This window comes from Ctenocephalides felis, unplaced genomic scaffold, assembly GCF_003426905.1.
Source record: "Ctenocephalides felis isolate EL2017-DRISC unplaced genomic scaffold, ASM342690v1 CF-g0.4_SCAFFOLD_01170, whole genome shotgun sequence".
NCBI lineage: Eukaryota > Metazoa > Arthropoda > Insecta > Siphonaptera > Pulicidae > Ctenocephalides > Ctenocephalides felis.
Window position 1 is genome coordinate 44,337,486 of NW_020537324.1, and position 22,936 is coordinate 44,360,421.

Genomic DNA, 22,936 nt, shown 5'->3' on the forward strand with positions numbered 1-22,936 from the left:
GTACGCTAGGTTTTAGGCAAAGGGCATGACAGTACGTAGGTATTGTCATGCCGTTACACCTGTAATAATTAGTAATGATTAAATAAGCTCAAAGTACATTCTGTTTCATTCGCGTAGTTAGTTGGCTTTTCCACAGGTAATTACAGGGTGTTTAAAGAAGTCGGGTTAAGGAGTTGGTGTAACCCTTTCGTTGGGGATGCAACGCTAGACGTAATAATGGAAGTCGTTGCATATCCCCTAAGAAAGGGGGCATCACCCCTTTTTAATCCGTCACAATATATTAGCTAAACTTGTCCCTCCTTTTTGTAAAGTTATTAAATATTGTGTTTTTTTTCCTTCCGCATTAAACCAAAGTTCAAATAGGTTTTTGAAATTTTTTTCTGCACTAGCACCTGCTCTACTTAATATACTAGACATATTAGTTAAATTTATACCTTCCCTTTTCAGAAACTCTAAATATTTTTTTCCTTCTCCTTTGATTAAAAAATCTAAGAATCGATGAAACCTTGGGGTCTTTTCCTTACCAGCAACACTTTTAGCCAATTTAATTTGTTCTTCATTAATGTCTTTATTTTGAATCCCCTGATAACTAGATCTATTGTTTTTTATATCTTTGTAAAGCTCTTTCATTTTTCTTTTTGTAATAAAAACAAGTTCATGAGATTCTAACCAACGTAATACTATTTCATGTAATTCTTCATAACTATAAGGAACATTTGACTTATCTATTTCCTCTCTAATAACGCCACTCAATTCTTCCTTATTTGGTTGGTTAATCGCAAATATTAGTTTATCTAAAAACTTCTCTTTTATTTGTTTTTCATTCTCATTAGAAAGTCTTTCTTTTTCTTTCTGCAAGGAAGGCGAAATCTTCAATAGACTTAAAAGCTTCTCTCTTGTTATTTCATCTTGCGAAAATTGATAAAGACGATTCTTATTTATACATAAGCACTCTCTTAAAATTTCATATTTCTTTTCTTGAATATCAATACTATCAAATTTTAAAGGATAAAAATCTATAAATTGCCCTTTATTAAATTCACCTTTATCTGTAAAGTCTAGATCTGCATTAGTATAGATAATAAAATATTTTATATTCTTATCCTTTTCTAATTCTTTAATATAAAAAGCAAAAAGCTTATCAATAGAAGATGTATTAATTTTTTTCTGTTGTCTACTATTTGTGTTATAAACCTTTAAGTAAGTAATTTTATCTTTATAATGATAGATAATGTCATTATATACATCATGGCCTTCAAAATTTATGGAGGATATGTTTTTATGCAAAAACATGTCATGCAAAAAAAGCATCAATAAATTGAGGTCATATATAATCCTAGGCCCAAGTTTTTCATACTTTCCTGAAGCTGTAAGATCACATAATGTTTCTTCCTGTAGTGTTGTATAATCGCATTGAAATTTATTATTTTTTTCTATTTCACTTTTAATAATGCCGTTCAATTCTTCTCTATTAGGCTGATTTACTGCAAATACTAATCTATCTAAAAAAAGTTCTTTTACTTTTTCCTGTGAAAAGTTTCGTTCTTTCATTGCTTTTAGTGCAGAAGATGAAAATTCTAGTCGCTTCAAAAGTTCCTCTCTTGCTGTTTTATCTTGCAAAAATTGATAAAAACCTCGTCCTTGCGTATTATCATTTGTATATAAGAAGTCTTTTAAAATACCATATTCTTCTATATTTATGCTATTAAATTTAAAAGGATAAAAGTTCCTAGATTTTGATTTCTTTAATTCATTTTCTTCTGTAAGATCCAAGCTGGAATTGGTATAGACTACATGATATTCTATATTATTTAATGACCTTTCAAAGTTAGAGGACAGATGTTTAACAAAACTATCAAAGAAGCCATTAAGAGAAAAACCTGATTTTCCTTTACAAAATAGCTCAGCATAATTAATATTAAAATCTGTATATTTGTCTACATATTTAATTTGTATACGAATAGACTTCTCTTCATAACAAAGAACAATATCTTTGAATTTATCAATTTCAGAATCTACAAAGTCTAATGAAAACGAAGGATACTTATGTTCATATATAGACTTTCTAAATAAGCAAAGCACTGACAAGTCTAATTGATGCATAAGTTGAATCAAATTATGAGGAATGTATCGCTTAATCTGACAAGCATTATGCAGTTCACCCTGCTCAGGTTCGTCTTGTGAATCACTAAAAAATTTTGAGTCTTCATTAATAATATTTACATCCTTGCACCACCTCTTCGATATTCTATCATCATCGTCTGTAAAAGAACACCTTCGCTTTCTACTCGTTTCACTATTTTTCATATCTGGACTCCACGGATGACTACCTTGTTCAAACGAGGAGTTTTCAATATCTGTAGGAATGTAAGATTTGGACATATGATTTAAATTTGATCCTATCACATTACCATAAACTTCCTTTCTAGAAATGTGTATGCTTCTCTTTATATGTTTTTCAATCTTACTAAGTAATGGTACAAAATGGTTCCTGTAATTTACTATATAAATAATATTATCCCCTGTACCTACCTTACCTTTAGTAATATGTTTTCCATCTATCTCTTCATCTCTCAATTCTATAATCCTAACTTTTATGCCGTACTTTTCACATATAATTTTTCCTTCAATTTCAAGTCTTCCGCATATCATTTTTTCCAACTTTAGAATTTTCATTTCTGAACCTGAACTTGTATTTGCAATGTTTTCTGTAGTAAATATAATACGCCGAATATATTCACAAAGTTTTTTGCCTTCTCTTTTTAAAGCACTACCCAACCATGAATCTTTTTTTGATTGATTAACTTGTTGTGCATATTGCTTACAAGTTTTCCGTAAAGATTTTACACTAAATCCTTTTCTGTGTGTAATCAGACCTTTACCTTTTAGCTCGTTTAATCCTTGAGCTATGGAATCAAAGAGACAATCCCCACCAACAATAGCAGCTCCAATCTTAAAGCCCTCTGGCAATTTCTTCCTTAGCGTATGTAAAAGTTGATTAAGTTTCTTTTTTTCCTCTTCATTCTTTGCATTTTTTAACTCACGGAAGGTGGAAATAGGATCTCTAGTAACAAATTCTGACTGTTCTAGAGTCTGCTTACTATTAAGTAATTTAGTGGACCTTTTATTACCTGCTAACATATTGACTCACTACACTAAACTATTCCCATAAAAGTCAACAAAGTAAAGTTTTGTCATCTTTTTATGACTAATGACATTAATTCAATACTTTTTGTCATTAACTTAATAATATGGTCGCTTTGTTTACGTAAAAATAATAAACTTAAGAAATGTTTTTCTTGGAATGGATTTGTTTACCCATAAGTAAGGAAATTAATTGTTTTGACATACTTTTTTACTTTTTCTTTACTTACATATGAACTAATTCGACAAACTTTGTTGCGAAAACTTTAACCTTCTATTTTTATAGCCTTAATTTACGTGGTTTTCTTTTTCACAAACGTGCGACCCCTTTGTCATTTTGAGAAGCATCACTAATTTAATTCTTTATAACACATATCAGCGTGGTACTTCTACTAAAAGATTTTTGAAAAAAAAACAATATAAAAAATTGTTTATAAATAAATCTGTGCGAGTATTGACATCCTAGAGATGATCAAGATCATTATTATATTGTCTAGGGATCATACGGTCATATTTTACTCCATAGTTTTAGAGTTTTACTCTTTTATCAATGACCGATATATAGGCAAATACACATTTGTACACATTATTATATTGTCTAGGAGCAAACAGAAGCAAATAGACATAAACCGAAATTTTTAGTTCGGAGAGAGCCTATGATTGATACAGGCATAGATAAAAGAAGAGTATACACATAGGCATGCTACCGGCGTGGGTCTATGTACGGGCGCATAGATAAAAGAAGAGTAGGGTCTATGGCGGACATGTTCAACTTGCGGCCCGCGGGCCGTATGCGGCCCCATAGCGATTTTTATGCGGCTCCATGACAAACAACAATCGCACCAATAATTATTTTCAATTTAAATAAATAAAATAATTTTTGTAAAGGCTAATATAGAATTCTGAGCACTAAGTCAGCTTCAACCGAAAGTAATGGTCATTAATCGAATGAATAGATGTCGATATGACGATGCAACGGACAACGGGAGACTAGCGGCTCTATCGAGTGGGTAATACCAGTCTATAAGTCCATATGCTTGTAATCGTGGGAGAGTTATTTCCGAAAAAATGTTCATATTACGATTATTTAAAAAAAAAGAATTTTCAAACAGTTTTCAAATGCAAAAAAAAAAAACATTTTTTTAAAAAAAGTCCTTTTTTTTCAATAATTTCAAGATTCTCAAAAATTTAATTTTTTACAGTTACTTGGGTTCACGAGATGTTTGATCGCTCGTGTTTTTTGCCTAAAAGAGGATAAAAATACGCGTTTTAAAATTGTTAGTAGCAGACAAAATCTAATAAGAAGTAAAAAGTCTTCTAAAATGTGTTTGGTCTGTGGTAAAATGTACTTAACAAATAGAATGCACCATGAAGAACATAAAAAAGCAAACTTGATAAACATGTACGCCACTTTCACACGAAAATTGTGCTTTTTAAACATCAATAATAAATATATTACAATTAAACAAATATTTCATTATTTCTTTCTAATTTCCCATAATAGCTCTAGCCAACTGTTCTTATTTTCAGTGAATTTTATAATATGTAAAATATTTTTTTAATTTTTTTTCTAATTTCCCTTGAACACTTTGTATATCTAAAATAAATAAATAAATAAATATATTCATTACTAGTTCAACCTAAATTGTATATTATATAATATTTACCCAACAATTTCGAACACACGGACTTTCATTTGACGTTTAAGCAATCGAGTTTGACATATCTCGGCCGCGAAATTACCCTCGTATGCCCTCATACCATAGAACATCTTTTGACACTTTTTTACTTGAGAAATGTATGGGGACTAGCAGTCCATGAAATTGTATAAGGTCTATGATTACGGTATCTTATGCTATTCACCTGAAGTCGCTGCATGCATGTTTGACACAAAAACTTCAGCAGTTTTCTTGTTTGTCTACCTGTCATTGTGCATTTCTGTAATAATAATAATAAATGTAATGCTAGGCAGTCTTAGAATGAATAAAAGAAATCTGCTATTTCTAAATAAATAATATAATATATCTACATAAATAAAATAATTCTAATATTACAAAAAATAAAAAAAAAAAACTATTTTGTTAATCCATGTAAAAGCATATTATAAATGAGCTATCCATAGAAATTGGTAGCTTGCCCACACAATTATAAGTAGTACAGCTTTAAACTAGAATCAAATAGACCTTTCGAATTATTGGAATATGAAGACTGCGTTAATGGTAGCGGAAAAACCTTCCCTAGCACTTTCTTTAGCACAGATTTTAAGTGATCGACAATGCAATACACGGAAGAGTATTAACTCTGCTTGTAGCGTGCACGAGTGGACAGGCACATTTAAAAATGAAATTGTTAAATTTAAAATGACCTCTGTATGTGGACATGTATATACTTTAGACTTCGATTCCAAGTATAATAATTGGGACAGCGTGGATCCAGTTGAATTATTTACATGTCCTACAGAGAAAAAGGAAGCAGCACCGAATTTACGAATACCCATGTTTCTCTCTCACGAAGCTAAAGGATGTGATTATGTCATATTGTGGCTGGATTGTGATAAAGAAGGTGAAAACATATGTTTTGAAGTTTTGAACTGTATACAAAGAAGTGTAAAGTTTGATGTGCGAGATGCAAGGTTTGTATATCGGGCAAAATTTTCAGCTATTACAGAAAAGGATATAAAATCAGCAATGATTAAGCTAGGAAAACCTAATGAGAATGAAGCCAAAAGCGTAGATGCTCGTCAAGAATTAGATCTTAGAATTGGATGTGCTTTCACAAGATTTCAAACTAAATTTTTTCAGGGTCGTTATGGAGATTTAGATTCAACTCTAATATCTTATGGACCTTGTCAAACACCTACTTTGGGATTTTGTGTTCAGAGACATGATGAGATTCAAAGTTTTAAACCTGAACCATTTTGGTATGCTAAATTACAATTAGAATCTTTGGATATAGCCCTGTCATGGAGTAGAGGTAATATATTTGACAAAACAGTTGCAGTATTACTTCAGTCCCTTTTATCGGGTTATGAGACAGCTTCTGTCACATCCGTAACTTCGAAAGAACTAGCAAAACAAAGACCATTAGCCTTAAATACTGTAGAGCTTATGAAAGCAGCAAGTGCAGGATTGGGTTTAGGTCCTCATAGTGTAATGCATATTGCAGAGAAATTATATACTCAGGGTTATATAAGTTATCCCAGAACTGAAACTACACACTATCACGATAGTTTTAATACAAAAGATGTTTTAAATATTTTATCTCATTCTCAAGAATACAAGGAATTGGTTGCAAATGCCAAAATGTCAAATCAGAAACCTAGAAAAGGTCATGATGCAGGAGATCATCCGCCTATAACACCATTAAAAAACGCCTCCCGCAGTGATTTTGTAGATAATGATTCATGGAGAATATATGATTACATTTGTCGCCATTTTATTGCATCTTTAATGCAGGACTTGAAATATAAATGTATAACTTACCAAATGCTGCTTGGTGATGAATATTTTCACTGCGTAAGCAATTCTCTTATTCATGCTGGTTATACAGAAGCGATGCCATGGCAGGGTTTTGGGCAAAATGATAATAAGTTGAATTTAAATGTTGGGGATAAACTTCCTGTTAAAGATTTACAACTCATAGAAAGCCAAACAAGTCCACCAGATTATTTGACTGAATCAGAGCTAATATCTTTAATGGAAAAACATGGTATAGGTACTGATGCCTCTATACCAGTTCATATAAATAACATATGTCAACGAAACTATGTTTCAGTAAGTTCTGGAAGAAGATTGATACCATCTACGTTAGGTATAGTATTAGTTCATGGATATCAGCGTGTGGACTGTGAACTGGTGTTACCGACAATGAGAAGTGCCGTTGAAGAGCAGCTAAATCTTATAGCACTAGGTAATGCAAACTTTAATGCAGTTTTGAAACATGCTATCAAGATATTCCAACAAAAGTTTAATTATTTTGTTGGGAATATCAACTTAATCGATCAATTGTTTGAAGTGTCTTTTTCTGCGCTCTCAGAGTCAGGAAAAAAACATTCTCGATGCGGAAAATGTCGACGTTATATGAATTATATTCAAGCAGCACCCTCACGTCTCTATTGTGCACACTGTGGTGAAACTTACTCCCTTCCCCCTGGTGGTATTTTAAGGGTTTATAAAGAATTAAAATGCCCATTGGATGATTTTGAGTTATTAAGTTATTCAACAGGTGTTATGGGTCGTAGTTTTCCTCTATGTCCCTATTGTTATAATAATCCACCATTCAGCAATATGTCTCGAGGTTGTAATTCTTGTACTCATCCAACGTGTCCACATGGACTTATGAGTAATGGCATTGCCAAATGTTCAGATTGCTCTGGAAAAAATAGTGGCATATTAGTTTTAGATCCATCATCAGGCCCTAAATGGAAAATAGGTTGTAATGCTTGTGACATCATAATCAATGTGTTTGAAGATGCACAAAAGGTACTAGTAGAGAAAACAGAATGTGATGAATGTGGTTCACAATTATTATCTGTATTATACAAACCAGAAAAATCAAAATTTAAAAATGCATCAGAATTAACAGGTTGCATATTTTGCTCGCAAAGCTTTACTCATTTAGTTAAAAAACATTTTGCTGTTAAAAGTAAATCTGTAGTAACTGCAGGAAAAGTTCGAATAAGCAACAGGGTTGGTAACAGAATGCGCAGAAAACCACGACATCCAAAAGATAAAATGTCACAATTAGCTGCTTATTTCGTTTAAATATTTATACAAAAAAAATCAATGTATAAATAATGTGTGGCGCGTACAGTAGAATTCACAATCGAAGAAAAAACTGGAAAATAAATTACAATAATTAGCGACACGAAAAAGAAAACGAATTTTGTATTGCATACAAATATCTGTATTAAATGATAAAGAAAATCATATATGTATGATTTATAAATATATGTTTAATATATTTAAGAGCATCAATCCATCTTGACCTTACCTTAATTCAGCCAGGTTCCAGCCTGAATAAAATTCTGTACTGTGACACTGAGTAAATTAACAGAATTAAGTGATTTGTGTATTTGTAATATCCAAATGTGCGAAGAAATTAAAAAATACTCTACTGTCAAAAATATTAATTTGTATAATTATAATCTGATTAATTCTGTAAGTGGAAGAATACTGATTCTAATTAAATGTTCAACTAAATATATATGAATCGAAATGAACGTTTAAAATACTTGCAATTCATTTCTAATGCTATAAATAATTTGGAAATATTTCAGAGGTGGCTTATAATATGGTATTTCATAATTGTTTTTCGATTTTAACTACTAAAATTATTATTTGAGTAATTTTTTGTATTATTTAATTTTTCTTTTAGTCAGGCAGGGGTGCCTGGTATCAGTGATTATGAAAAAAAATTACATATGGTCTAGCCATCATCGTTTTCTTTATAATATATTTTTATTTTTGTTTTGCAGCTTTACCCATCACTATCTTAATGTTTTTCGGAAACTCATTAGTTAATTTTAATTCGAGAACAAGAAAACAGAAAAATAAAGAAGTGAAATAATAAATTGAATGTGTAAATTCAAATTATCTAATATTGGAAATTATTAAAAAATCAAAGTACAAAATGTTTTGAATAACAAACAAACAAAAATTGAAGTTTAATATGATTTTTGAAGCAAAATATAAAAAAAAAATGATTTGCCTTATTTCACTCAAGTAGTGATATGTGTAAAATAAGTTAACAATTTTTTGAAGAAATTAGGATTTTTTTCAGATTTCAAAGATAATGATATATGATGTAGTTAATTTCAAATTATTAAAGATTAATTATATAATGTTAATCCTTGTTAATTATTAAATGTTTAACCCTATTTATTATAATTTATTTTAATCTTAATATAAATTTATATCGCTATCACTTAAGTGATAGTGCATATTACTTATATCTTGAATAATACCATAATAATACAATAAACTTAACTACAATTTGTACAAATCTATATATATATATATATATATATATATATATATATATATATATATCTTCTATATATATAAAAATAAGTCGGATTTTCCTTCCTGACGAAATAACTCCAGAACGCACGAACCGATTTCGACAATTTTGCATTCGTTGGAAAGGTCTCGGGCTCCGCAAGGTTTATAGCTAAGAAAATTAGTTGTGCATGGCATCGTGCCTAAATGCAAGCTGCTGGAACTTCACGCACCGTAATTAAAAATTCGAGTAATAAAAATAATCAATAACTGTTTTAAACAATTTCAAATAGATTATCTTCTATATATATAAAAATAAGTCGGGTTTTCCTTCCTGACGAAATAACTCCAGAACGCACGAACCGATTTCGACAATTTTGCATTCGTTGGAAAGGTCTAAAGTTATAGGTTGCCTGTTCACGAGTTGGAAAACCATCCGCTTTGTTTGTGTTAACGTCAGACCAAGAAACAAAAAATGTGGTTTACCAAAGAGCACTTCAATGAAATGGATAATTTGCGGATTCACTTTCATTTACTTAGAGAAGTTCAACTAAAAAACACTTCATTTTTTAATCGAAATAACTTCATTACTGTTGTATAATAAAATCAAATTTTTCCTTTTCAAATATAAAACAAACAAAAAATGTCTTCATCTTTCTCACGAAACCATCTGGTGGCGAAACGAAGTTCGCCGGGTTTGCTAGTATATATATATATATATATATACATAGCTGGGCATTAACTCGTTAATCCGTTAATCGTTAATTAACGAAGTTAACATTTTGATTAACGGATTAACTTTTAAGTTAACTTTTGAAAATGTTAACGGACACGTTAACTTCCGTTAAAATGCCAGAAGTCCGTTAATCGTTAATCCAATGCCCAGGACCGCAGGCGGCCGCCTTTTGAGACGGCCGAGGGGCGGCCAAATGAAAAAAAGAACAAATTCGAAGACGGCCATAACAAAAAATGGTCGAAATAAATAGCTGTTGCATTAAAAGTCTACTGAATTTAAAGGCGGCCAAATTAAAAGACTGTTGGATTAAGAGGCGGCTAAGCTCAAAGTCCGCTGAACTCATTCGCTGCCGTAAAGTCCGCTGTATATATCTAAAAGACCAAAATTACCGTAGTAAAAATCAGCCAAAGGCGGCCCTATTGAATGCGACTCTGTTTCTAAATAATTTATAAGTTATAAACTTGGTGTAAGTGGCAACTTTGCCTAAATCAAGTTGCATGAAGTATCCAACATGTGTTAATAATCGACTTAACAATGAAAATATATTAATTCATGAGTACATTGCAATGTGAAAAACTATCGCAGATTATTCAATTTTGTACAAATTTTTTAAAAATATTAGTTATGTTTTATAAATAGTTTAAAAATTACATATTATTGAACAAGAAACAAACTGTAGTAAATTAAAAACAAGATCCAAATTTCCAAAGCAATTTGTTAATCAATAACTGAAAAACGACTCGTCGATTATTGACAAAATTTAATCAGCAAGATTCTCAAATGGAAAACGTTTGTAATGGTTTTTGAATTTTTAAAATCAATTCACTAATTAAAAATTTGAGACTTTTTTGAAAATTCTAAAGGCAAAACTAAGCAGCACGAGTGCTTATCGAATTTACGAATTTTGACGATTTTTCAAATGGGATTGTGCATTTTTGAGAAAAGGTCGACTAAAGATTAAATTTTGACTCACGTAAAAAAGCGCCGCTCATTTTTGCAATCTTTGATAGTACATATTTTAAAAATTAAAATGACTTAATGTGGGTCGAAATATTTAGTTATCTTAGAGACCATGATCACTATCGCCAAAAAAGTTTTATAAATATCATCGTAAAGCAATATTCACCAATTAAACACGAAGAAACGAACCGACCGATCTCTTAGAACTAATCAGCACGATTCCTAAATGATATCTTTCAAACAGTTCCTGAATTTTTAAAATCGATGCAGAATTTTTGGCTAAAACGTGTACAATAAATTTCATATTTTTCTGTTGATTAGAAACAGCTTGGCCGATCGTCGTACAAAACTGACAGGCGCTAGTCATTATCTAGTTACATCAAATGACTTTTAAACTTTTGAATTGGATTTAACCGTTTTTTTGAAAACGTTGCCGAAAATTCAAAAATCGGCTTTCAAACGATTCAGAATGACTTAAAATGTCGAGAAAACTTGAAAATTACAAGACGATTTTTTTCGTGCGAACATATTGGATATTTTCCTATTATGCTATTTTTAAGGGCGGCCATTTATATGCTCGCACGCAGGCGGCCACGTACCCAGGCACGGCCCTGCCAATTATTACTATTTACCGCACGGCACAGCTTTAGCCAATGCCTTATTAAATGACATAGAGAAAATAAAAAAAGATTTGGACCACTCGTGAATGATGAACAGTGCCAACATGTTCAAAAGACTTGTTCAACGATGCTGCATTCCTCGGGGAACAGATATTCATATATCAATTTATTAAATACAATACTGCTATACCCTCAAGCGCTGCAGTTGAACGTTTGTTTTCCACGGGTAAAGACATTTTGACACCAAAACGAGCCTCGCTTTCAGACGAGAACTTGAACATGTTAATGTTCATGAAGGGGAATATGCACCTTATGCCCGACGCTTAACCCGTCGCGCGTTTCCTATTTTTCGCAAAAAAACTGTTTCCCTTTATTTAGAAAAAAATTCTTGTAAAAACAATATGCAATCATAAAAACAGAAAGTTGACCAATAGCGTTATTATCGCGGTGTGTGCATAAAGCGCGTCGCGCCATTAAGGGGTTGAATTACACATTTGAATTATACAAGTATTTTGTTTTATTCATAACCTGTTAACTTCCAGAACCTAAAGCAATAAGTTTTTTAAGTTCACTAACGCAACGATATAAAAATGTAATTTTACACATATTAACGGATTAACGATTAACGTTAACTTGCGTTAATTATTCCGAAATGTAACGCTTTAACGTTTAACGAAGCTAACTTTTTTTGTAGCGGATTAACGATTAACGAAGTTAACTTTTTGATTAACGGTGCCCAGCTATGTATATATATATATATATATATATATATATATATATATATATATATGAAAATTATACAAATTCTTACATTTAATTTATAGTTAACGAAATATATAAATTTAAAATTTTCTATATACTTATATTCAATTAAAATGTTTCTCTTCGACGTTGAAACATATTCTTGAAATGTTTTTCTTCAGTCAAATAGTCTAAATAAATAGCAATAAATAATTTGAATAATTATATTATGTACGTTTAGACACTATGTGTCATTCAGCAAGATGAGCCCGCAGTTTTCGTATGTATCGCAGTCAGGGTAGCGCCGGCCCTTTGATTATCAAATTGTACTGGAAAACGAAGACACTCTAATGTCCATTTGCCACGTTTCCAAAATAACAATTTGGCAATTCAAGAGCACTGGGGCAAACTTGGCCCTCAGTTCTCAAAATAAATTCTATTTTATACAGCCAAAAAAACCTTACATGACAAAGAAATTCACCACAAACAGTTACATTGGGCTACTCTACTATCTATTATAAAACCTACCGCTAAAGTTTTTATAAGAACGAGAGCTGAGTGCCCTATTTTTTCAATAGTTTAGGCATTTACACTTGTTAACTTCCCTAGGGTCAAGTTTAAGTTTTCATCACAAAATCCGATTCGCTAATTTTATATTTTCTCGACGTTTGAATCCATTCTGAATCGAATGAGAACAAATTTGGAAAAACACAAACATATTGTGTGAATAGATTTTTTGCCGTAAATCGACGTGTTCTCAAATTCAGACCGATTTGAAAAATTTTAAAGCTTTCGATGTATCTCGATGAGGAGTAGCGTTTATGAATTTTGCGCGACGATCACCCAAACCGTTTCTTTGTAAATAGCAGAAAAGTGAAAAATTTTTCGTTTACGTTTTAGCCCGCAATTCTGAATCGATTTTGAAAATTCAAAAACCGTTCGAAAGATATTGTTTGGGAATCGACCTGATTAGTTTTTGGTAAAGATCGGCCCTGCCGTTTTCTTGTAATAAGGTGTTAAAAATGTGTTTTTCGGCAATTTCTATGAAAATGACGATACTTATTTTTGCAAACTTTGATGAATTCTTGAAATTAAACGACTTGTCGTAGGACCGTAATATTTTAGTATGATCTATAAGACGATAGCATAGTCTTATAGATCATACTAAAATATTAGGGCCCTACGACAAGTCGTTTAATTTTAAAAATTCATCAAAGTTTGCAAAAATAAGTATCGTTTTTTGGCGTTTGTCAAAATTAGAACTTTCATCGACTTTTTCTTAAAAACGCCTGAACCGATTTCAAAAAATTAAAAGCCAATTGGTGTATTTAGATGTGGGATATCTTTACTCAATTTTGTGCGACGATCGGCTGGGCCGTTTCTTTGTAAATAGCGGGGAAGTGAAAAATTTTTCGTTCACGTTTTAGCTTTCAATTCTAAATCGATTTTAAAAAATCAAAAACTTTTCGAAATATATTGCTTGGGAACAGTGCCGGCTTTAGGGTAGGGTGAGTTGGGCGACCGCCCTGGGCGCCGGCAAAAAGGGGCTTCCGGCTTATGCTCATAGTTCGAGGTCTGCTTAGTCGTAAATTCCTTAAATTAAGCAGTTTTTTGTCTATTGCCAAAACACATTGTCTATCTCCTTTTAACGTTTTGGTTAAAAAAAGCTAGCGTTATTGTAGCGAAGCGTAACAAACTCAGTTCATTCGCATTGGCCAGCGAACTTGGCCACTTAGCCAGTCACTCGAAATGGCAAAATCATTGATCACATAATTACTAGTGGCCTAGTGCAAACTCACATTGATAATTATACGAAGAATGATACAGGCCGACATTTCTCTAATTCTCATTTCACAAAAATTCTCTCAAACAATGAAACAATTCAGCGCCGTTGGTTAGTTTACTCCGTTTCTAAGGATCGAGTTTATTGTTTTTGTTGTAGACTATTTTATAGTAGCACAACTTCGAACTTAGTATCTGAAGGGTATAACAACTGGAATGAATCTGAAATATTAAAAAATCGTGAAAATAGCACTTTTCATAAGAAGTTTTACCTTTCATGGATTGAAGCTGAACTACGATTAAAAATAGGAAAAACAATAGACTGCCAAGAGCAACACTTGATTAGAAAGGAAACTATAAGATGGAATAATGTTTTGTCTAGATTGATGCATATCACACTTTATTTAGCCGAAAACAATATGGCGTTCAGACGCACTTCTGACAAACTATATACGCCAAATAACGAAAAGTTCTTATGCTTAGAACAACTACTAGCCAAATTTGATCTAGTCATGCAGGAGCACTTGCGATCAGCTATGAAGGGTGATATTTCAGACCACTCAGCTTCTGTTCATCGATGGAAAATTCTAACCGATCACTTGAGACTATATACTATAAAAAAGCACAGTGACACTCGTTGGGAAGCAAGAATAAGTAGTGTTAAAGCTGTCCGTTATCAAATTAGTACTATCCATGATGCTTTGACTACTTTGGCTCTTGAAACTCAGAAAACTGATGTTTAAATGTCTCATGAGGCTACTACTCTAGCCGAACAACTAAAAGATTTCAGCTTCATAGTTTCATTGGTTGTTTGGTATGACATACTTCATCAAATAAATGTTGTAAGTAAATCTCTACAGTCAACAGATATGGAAATTGGTATATGTACACGAATGTTGAAATAATGCTGAAATTTTTTGGAAGACTACAGAAATACGGGCTTTAAAAGCGCCATTTTAACTACGAAGGAGTTGGCCAAAAAGCTAGAAATTGAACCTGAATTTCGAGCTACAACAAGAATTCGACGTATTAGCGTCAAGCTAGTGAAATTGCGAGCGATGACCCTATAACTTCTCCAGAAAAAAAATTGAGGTTGAATCTTTCAACTGTCTTTTAGACACTATATTAATTTCAATCAATGAAAGGTTCGAACAGTTAAATGAGTACTCGGAATCTTGGTCTTTTTCGTACAATATTAAACAGATTCCAGAAAAACGCGACCTTCTCAAGCTCTGTAGTGATCTCCAATTAAAATTAACTGTAGACTCTAAATCAGACATAGATGGTTGTATGTTGTGTAATGAACTTATAAGTCTGGCATCCTTTTTACCTGATAAAAATGTGGTTACTCCCATTTTTATTTTAAATTTCATCAACTAATTCAACTTACAAGAACTGTATCCAAATGTATGGATATCATTGCGAATTTTATTAACTATACCTGTAACGGTTGCTAGTGGAGAGCGGAGCTTTTCAAAGCTGAAGCTGATAAAATCTATCTACGATCAGCGATTTCTCAATCTAGATTGACAAACTTAGCAACTTTGTCAATCTAAAACGAAATTGCTGAAAACATCGACTTCGACAACCTTATAAAAGAGTTCGCTGATAGAAAGGCCAGAAAAGTAAAATTCTATTAGTGTTTATGTAATAAATGGTTATCTTTTATAATAAATAATTTTTTTTTAATAAACGGTTATTTCATTAGATGTTTTTCTTTTTTCTAAATGGGTTTGAATTGCAGGTGGAGGGCGCCGTAGAAATCTCGCCCAGGGCGCTGGTAGTGTTAAAGCCGGCCCTGCTTGGGAATGATACTGATTAGTTTTAGCTAAAAATCTATCGAGCCGTTTTCTTGAAATTAACTGTTGAATTTTTTTTGCCGATTTTCATGAACATTTTTTTGGCAATACATATGGATATCATGGTCTTATAAAACATACTAAAATGTTACGGCCCTGCGACAAATAGTTTAATGGTAAAAATTCGTCAAAGTTTGAGAAACTATTTTGTGATGTTTTGTGAAACATTATCAATTCATTGAAATTTAAAATAATAAGCTACAATTCTAGGACATACAAAATTTAAATGTGTTTGATAAAATTTAATTCGAAATCGCAATGTTTAGATTTAATTAAAAGCGATAACTTTATTTTTGAAATAAACAGTTAAAAATTTTATCTAAATATCTAATTTTCAATTTCGTTTGATTAAGTCAATTCTTAGACATTTCGGGAAGTTCATGCAAATTTAGACTAAATGCCACTTTCAACTAGTTTATCTATGACTTCAGGACTGCGTTGCGTGACATTTTTTGGTAATATTATAAAACTGCACACGATTGAATCAACACGGGTGGGGTTCTGACTCGCGTTTTTAAATATTTTAACATGAATAGAGTTCTTCACAAGCAACAAGTTTCAACATCAAATTTTTTATAACGTTTATTAGAAAACTATAATTATGAAAAACAAATCAGATATACAATTAACGCATTATTATAAGAATTCTAACTAGTGGGATTACAAACTGCACATGAAGTTGAAGACAATGAAGGCAGGCATCGTTCATGAAATAAATGGTAACAATTGAAGATGATTAGACCACTCATCCGCGCTGCATCTGAAATATAATTATTGTGTGAGCTAAAGATGCTCAACCAATTTTCATCTCTGTCTGTATTGAATTTTAAGAAAAGTAAACTCATTAAAGTAATGTCAAATCCCAACCGATAAGCTTCGGATACGATAAGCTCAACTCTCTCTCTCTCTCTCTCTCACACACACACACACACACATATATATACACACACACACATATATATATATATATATATATATCATATATAAAATTTTTCTGTAATGATGTATGAAAGGATATTCCTCCTAAACAATTATTCGGATTTTGATAAATCTTTTTGAAGTTTGTTAAGGGAATTTTTTAGAATGTTGTGATTATAGAAATATAGTTAGTTAGATTGTAGAAATAAATGAAAAAAAAATACAAAAAAACACATCATTGTTTGTCATTGAAAATATTTGAGGCATTGTTTGGCATTGAAAACAAATGAAAACCGTCATCTGCCAAAAATTTCAATTCACTTATGAGCTAAGACAATATTAACATAATATATTTATGATTAAGAATAAGAAAAATATAATGTCAACATTATTATTGCTGAAAAGCGGCTAAAATGTGCCATAAATTAAAATAATATAAGATACAGTCAACATGGCAGTATATCTTTGGCAGATGAACAGTCTGCGCATGCGTCTTACGGTTGTGGACTTTCAGTGATCGTACATACCCTAGCCCTATATAATTCAATTTGCAGGAATTATTATCTTTTAACTAATGTTAGTCGTGTTTTGCCTTACTTTACTAAATCACTATTCGAACTAGTGGGGCGCATGGCATTATGCCTTGAGGCAAATTGCTGGAACTTCCCGTACCAAAAATTACTATTTATTTAAAAACGATAAACATTTTTGAAAAAAAAATTACTTCGAAAAAATTAGATTTTTGAGAAACTATACATTTGATAAAAAATTACTTTTTTTTGAAAAAAAAAATGTTTTCTTTATTTTGACATACTTTGGAAATTCTGAACTTTTTAACTTCTCGTAGAGCAAGTTATAGTAATCGCAAAAAAATCGAAAATGAAAATTTTTATATTTCTTTACGTTTCAGAGGTTTCTGAACATTTCGGCATACCTTAGAAAAAATGGATGTATGTGTGTGTATGTGTGTGTGTGTGTATGTATGTGTATGTGTGTATGTATGTGCAGATACAAATTTTCGTCGACGATTTCGGGAACACGGATCAACCGATTTTAATAATTCAAAAAACAATCGATTCGTATTGATAAGGAGACATGCTGATTAGTTTTTGGCGAAGGCAGGTCTAGCCGTTTCGAAGATACGGGGCAAAAAGTGCCGAAAACGGTAACTCAGTTTTCAAGAGAACGGAGCGTCCGATTTGAATAATTCAAAAAACATTTTACTTGTATTGACAAGATGAAGAATTTTCATGAAGGAATCACATTTTCATGAAGGCAGGTCTAGCGGTTTTGGAGATCTAATGATAAAAGTAAAAAAAAATGCCATTTGGCGGTCAAAAATGATCATTAGACATATGCACATCAAATTATCAGAAATTTTATAGAGATTTTAACAATAAGCATAAATTTTTTTTACATTTTTATGGGTTCCGTACCAATGCTTATCCGTTAGACGGCGGCGCGGCACTTGCGCGCTTTGACATTTCGTCTCTATGCAGTTCAAGCAGTACGATTGCTTTGAAAAAAAGTTCAGAATTTCCAAAATAAGTCAAAATGAAGAAAACATTTTTCTTTTCAAAAAAATTTTGTTTTCAAAAAAAATTTTTTTTTCAAATTAGTAATTTTTTGTCAAATTTATAGTTTCTCAAAAATCTAATTTTTTCGAAGTAAAATTTTTTCAAAAATGTTAATCTTTTTTAAAAAAATAATAATTTTTGGTACGGGAAGTACCAGCAATTTGCCTTAAGGCACGATGCCTTAATTGCCTTAAGACAGAATTTCACTTAGAGCTAGTTTTCAAAGCAATCGTACTACTTTAACTGCATAGAGACAAAATATCAAAGCGCGTAAGCGCCGCGTCGCCATCTAACGGATAAACATTGGTACGGAACCTATAGGAATGTAAACAAAATTTATACTTATTGTTAAAATCTCTATAAAATATTTCATAATTTGATGTGCATATGTCTAATGATCATTTTTGACTGCCAAATGGCTTTTTTTTTTACTTTTTTCATTAGATCTCCGAAACGTTTCAAAGGTTTCTGAATATTTTGGCATACCTTAAAAAAAATGTATGTGTGTGTGTATGTGTGTATGTGTGCGGATACAAATTTTCGCCGACGATTTCGGGAACACCGATCAACCGATTTGAATAATTCAAAAAACACTCGATTCGTATTGATAAGGAGTCCAGCTGATTAGTTTTTGGCGAAGGTTTAGTCGTTCCGAAGATACGGGGCAAAAAGAGCCAAAATGGTAACTCAGTTTTTAAGAGAATAGAGCGTCCGATTTTAATAATTCAAAAAACATTTTACATGTATTGACAAGATAAAGAACTGATTAAATTTTTGGGAAGATAGATCCAGCGGTTATGGACTTTCAATAAAAATAATTTAAAAAAATGACATTTGGCGGTCAAATATGTTTATTGGTCATATGTACATCAAATTATCAGATATTTTATAGAGATTTTCATAATGTGTACACATTTTGTGTAAATTTTTTTTGGGTTCCGTACCAAGATTTTTAATTACGGTACGAAAAGTTCCAGCAATTTGCCTTGGCACGATGTCATGCACCCCACTAGTTTTATATTCTGTTTCTTTCAAATTGTAGTGCACTGAAGATGACTTATTAAAATAAAGTGTCAAAACATATGGAATAATAATATTTTTATAAATTTTTACAATTTATTAATTGATGTATTTTCCTGAAGATTGACTCTCACATGTTTCAATATCAAAATTATTAAACTATTTTAACACACACACATACACACACATATATGCATATATATATATATATATATATATATATATATATAGAATTTTATGATATGAGTGGAACGAATATTAATTGTTTAATATGAACAAAACAGCACTCAGATTTGTTTAACACAACTTTATTTTATGATTACAGACGTTTCGAGACCATGGTGTGTCTCATCTTCAGTGTAATTTCAAAAACAGTTACTTATATACTACACATTCTTTAATAATTTATTTAAATTTCATTAAATTTTTGATATACAAAAAACACCAACTATTCCTTGCAATGCTTGACACAGTACTAAAGAAACATATAACACTTACAGAAATATTCTAAACAAATTTCAAGTACTTATCTAGATGGAGACAGAATGGGTATCATTATAATGTAAACAAAAGGAGTGCTGTCGCATACAAAAATCGATAAAAATGAAAAAAACAAATTAATTTATTGAAAAGAATAAGATAAATGAAAAATTTTTTATAAATTATTAATGATGTTTATATAAGTGTCATGTAAAATATTTGTGTCGGTTCTTAGATTTATGCTATTGTTAGTCCGAACTATCAACATTGATTCTGCCATGCTCCGTTTAAATAAGTCTTTCTCATGGAATAAAATTTGGGGATTGTCAAAATCAAACTTATGGTTGTTGATATTAGCATGATCCACAAGTGTACTTTTAAATTTTTTGTTATCTATTTTTTCACATTGTAATTCATGTTGCCTGAGTCTCTTTTCTAAGTTCTGGCAGGTCTGGCCAATATAAGAGCAATTACAATCCAAACAATTTACTTTATAAACTATATCTTTCTTTTTTGTTAATGGAGTTTCATCTTTAATTTTGGAATATAAAAATTTTAATTGTTTTAATGAAGAAAAAGTAATACGAATATTGTGTTTTTTGAAAAGTCTTTTTGATAATTGGTTAAAATTATTGTCAAGATATGGAAAATTAATGAAAAAAGTTTTTTCAGGAACACTTGTTTTGCCAGGCTCTTCCGGTTTCTTATCAAAAGGTTCAAGTAATTTTGCGATAATTGGACTAATTAACTAATTTGTCCAATTACTATTTTTAATAATTGGACAAATTAACTTATATGGAAAATTATTGCCAAGTAGGATCGTTTTAACTAATTTTATGTTTGTATCATAAAACAGAGGATCAGATAATAAAATAGCGTGATCTACAAGATTTAGAATGGTAGAAATTTTTATATTGAGAGGAACATGCGAATTAAAATTAATGTATCTCCCGGACCAACTATCTTTTCTGTACCAGTCTGTATAACATACACCGCCTCTATTAATGAGTTTTACGTCAAGAAAATGTAACGTCGAATCATTTTCAAGTTCCTGAGTGAATTGTAAAAAAGAATTGTACTCATTGAATTTGTTGAAAACATTATCTATATCTTTTTTTAAGTAATATTAATGTGTCATCGACATATCTGAAATAAACCATAGGTTTGGAAGGTAAAGAATTTAAGACATGATTTTCCAAATCTTGTAATACTAAATCCGCCAAAACAGGACTTAATGGGCTGCCCATTGGACAACCTCTCTTCATCGTATAATATTTTTTATTAAAAGTGAAATATGATGCTTTTAAAAGTAATTCTATTCCTGAAATAAAAATTTCCATCGGTAAACATGTGAATTCAACTATTTGCATCCATCTTTTCTTTATAGCTGTAATAATTAGATAATGTGGAAGATTATTAAATAAATTAATGACGTCCAGACTCATAAAGGAACAATCAGGAGGAATTACTTTATGTTTTATATGTTCTATTAACTGGAAAGAGTTATTTAAACGGTATGGAGAATCTATGGTGACATTCTTTAAAATATCTGAAAAATATTTTGCTAAAAAGTAGTATGGCGAATCAATGTAGGAAACAATTGGTCTAAATGGGCAATTAGGTTTATGGATCTTTGGAAGGCAATAGAATTTTGGGGTTAAAGGATGTTGTACTTTTAACTTTAATGATATGGTATTATTGATATGTCCCTTTTTCTCTAATAAATTTATAAATTTAAAAACTTGTCTATGGTGATAGTTGTTCGGATCCGATGCCAATTCTGGCATTCTGGCATTCTGGCAATTCTGAGCATGGCAGAATCAATGTTAATAGTTCGGACTAACAATAGCATAAATCTAAGAACCGACACAAATATTTTACATGACACTTATATAAACATCATTAATAATTTATAAAAAATTTTTCATTTATCTTATTCTTTTCAATAAATTAATTTGTTTTTTCATTTTTATCGATTTTTGTATGCGACAGCACTCCTTTTGTTTACATTATAATGATACCCATTCTGTCTCCATCTAGATAAGTACTTCAAATTTGTTTAGAATATTTCTGTAAGTGTTATATGTTTCTTTAGTACTGTGTCAAGCATTGCAAGGAATAGTTGGTGTTTTTTGTATATCAAAAATTTAATGAAATTTAAATAAATTATTAAAGAATGTGTAGTATATAAGTAACTGTTTTTGAAATTACACTGAAGATGAGACACACCATGGTCTCGAAACGTCTGTAATCATAAAATAAAGTTGTGTTAAACAAATCTGAGTGCTGTTTTGTTCATATTAAACAATTAATATATATATATATATATATATATATAACATATAAATTCGAAAATTAAATTTACCTTTAATGATAATTCTTTTACGACAGGCTTCACAATGCTGTTCATCAGTTATAGCAATTCCTTGTTGTTGTTTGAATGTCAGCTTCTCGTGCATATTAAAGTAATCGCATACTAATATTTGATTACAACCTGCTTGAATTGATACCTATTAACATATAAAACATGATGTAAATTTATAAATTTTATTTTGATATAGATGAAATATAAATGAATTTGATTTTAAAGTATCTACACAAACTTAAGTGCAAATAAATAATCGTCTACTACAGAAACCAAATTCAGTATGTATTATTTGTCTTGTGAGTGCTTTTGAGATGTATAATTGTAAATAATCGACATATTTTAATCTATCAAGAAAGTTTACTAATAACTTTTTGTTTAAAACTTTATTATTCACATATCAGTTTTTACATGAAATAATTATTGTTTCTTGAGGCACAGTATATGTTAAGTATAAGCTACAATTTAGGAAAATGTATTAAAAAATAAAAACTCATGTTTTTTATGTAGATATTTATTCTCTACTCAATTATGAATTTGTTAAGGTGCCAGCAAAAAATATACAATTAACGCGATTTCTAAACAGACATTATTTACTTTCCGTTTATTCACAGTTAAAATATTTAATATAGGGGGTTATAGACGTCATACCATACAACATCGGCCCCATCATGGTATTCATAGGTCTTTTCGAAAAAATCCGATATATCAATTTTCAATTTCCAAACTCATCAT

General features: G+C 30.9%; 2 protein-coding genes across 2 annotated transcripts in view; one reads left to right on the forward strand and one right to left on the reverse strand.

Moving 5' to 3' along the window:
• Positions 1-4,983: 4,983 nt before the first annotated feature.
• Positions 4,984-22,936, reverse strand: part of LOC113366385 (vacuolar protein sorting-associated protein 41 homolog) — a 59,549-nt gene continuing 41,596 nt past the window's right edge. The window contains exons 16-17 of the mRNA XM_026607985.1: positions 22,202-22,346; positions 4,984-5,082 (exon numbers count right to left, since the gene is read on the reverse strand). Coding sequence (XP_026463770.1) covers positions 5,063-5,082; positions 22,202-22,346 — 165 coding nt within the window. The 3' untranslated portion in view covers positions 4,984-5,062. The remainder of the gene's footprint in view (positions 5,083-22,201; positions 22,347-22,936) is intronic.
• LOC113366384 (DNA topoisomerase 3-beta) lies at positions 5,213-8,298 on the forward strand. The gene has a single exon (XM_026607984.1). The coding sequence runs from the start codon at positions 5,346-5,348 to the stop codon at positions 7,905-7,907; it is 2,562 nt and encodes an 853-aa protein (XP_026463769.1). The 5' UTR covers positions 5,213-5,345; the 3' UTR covers positions 7,908-8,298.

Excerpts from the sequence above, each read along its gene's own strand:
- LOC113366384 (XM_026607984.1), top strand. The coding sequence starts at position 5,346 with ATGAAGACTGCGTTAATGGTAGCGGAAAAACCTTCCCTAGCACTTTCT.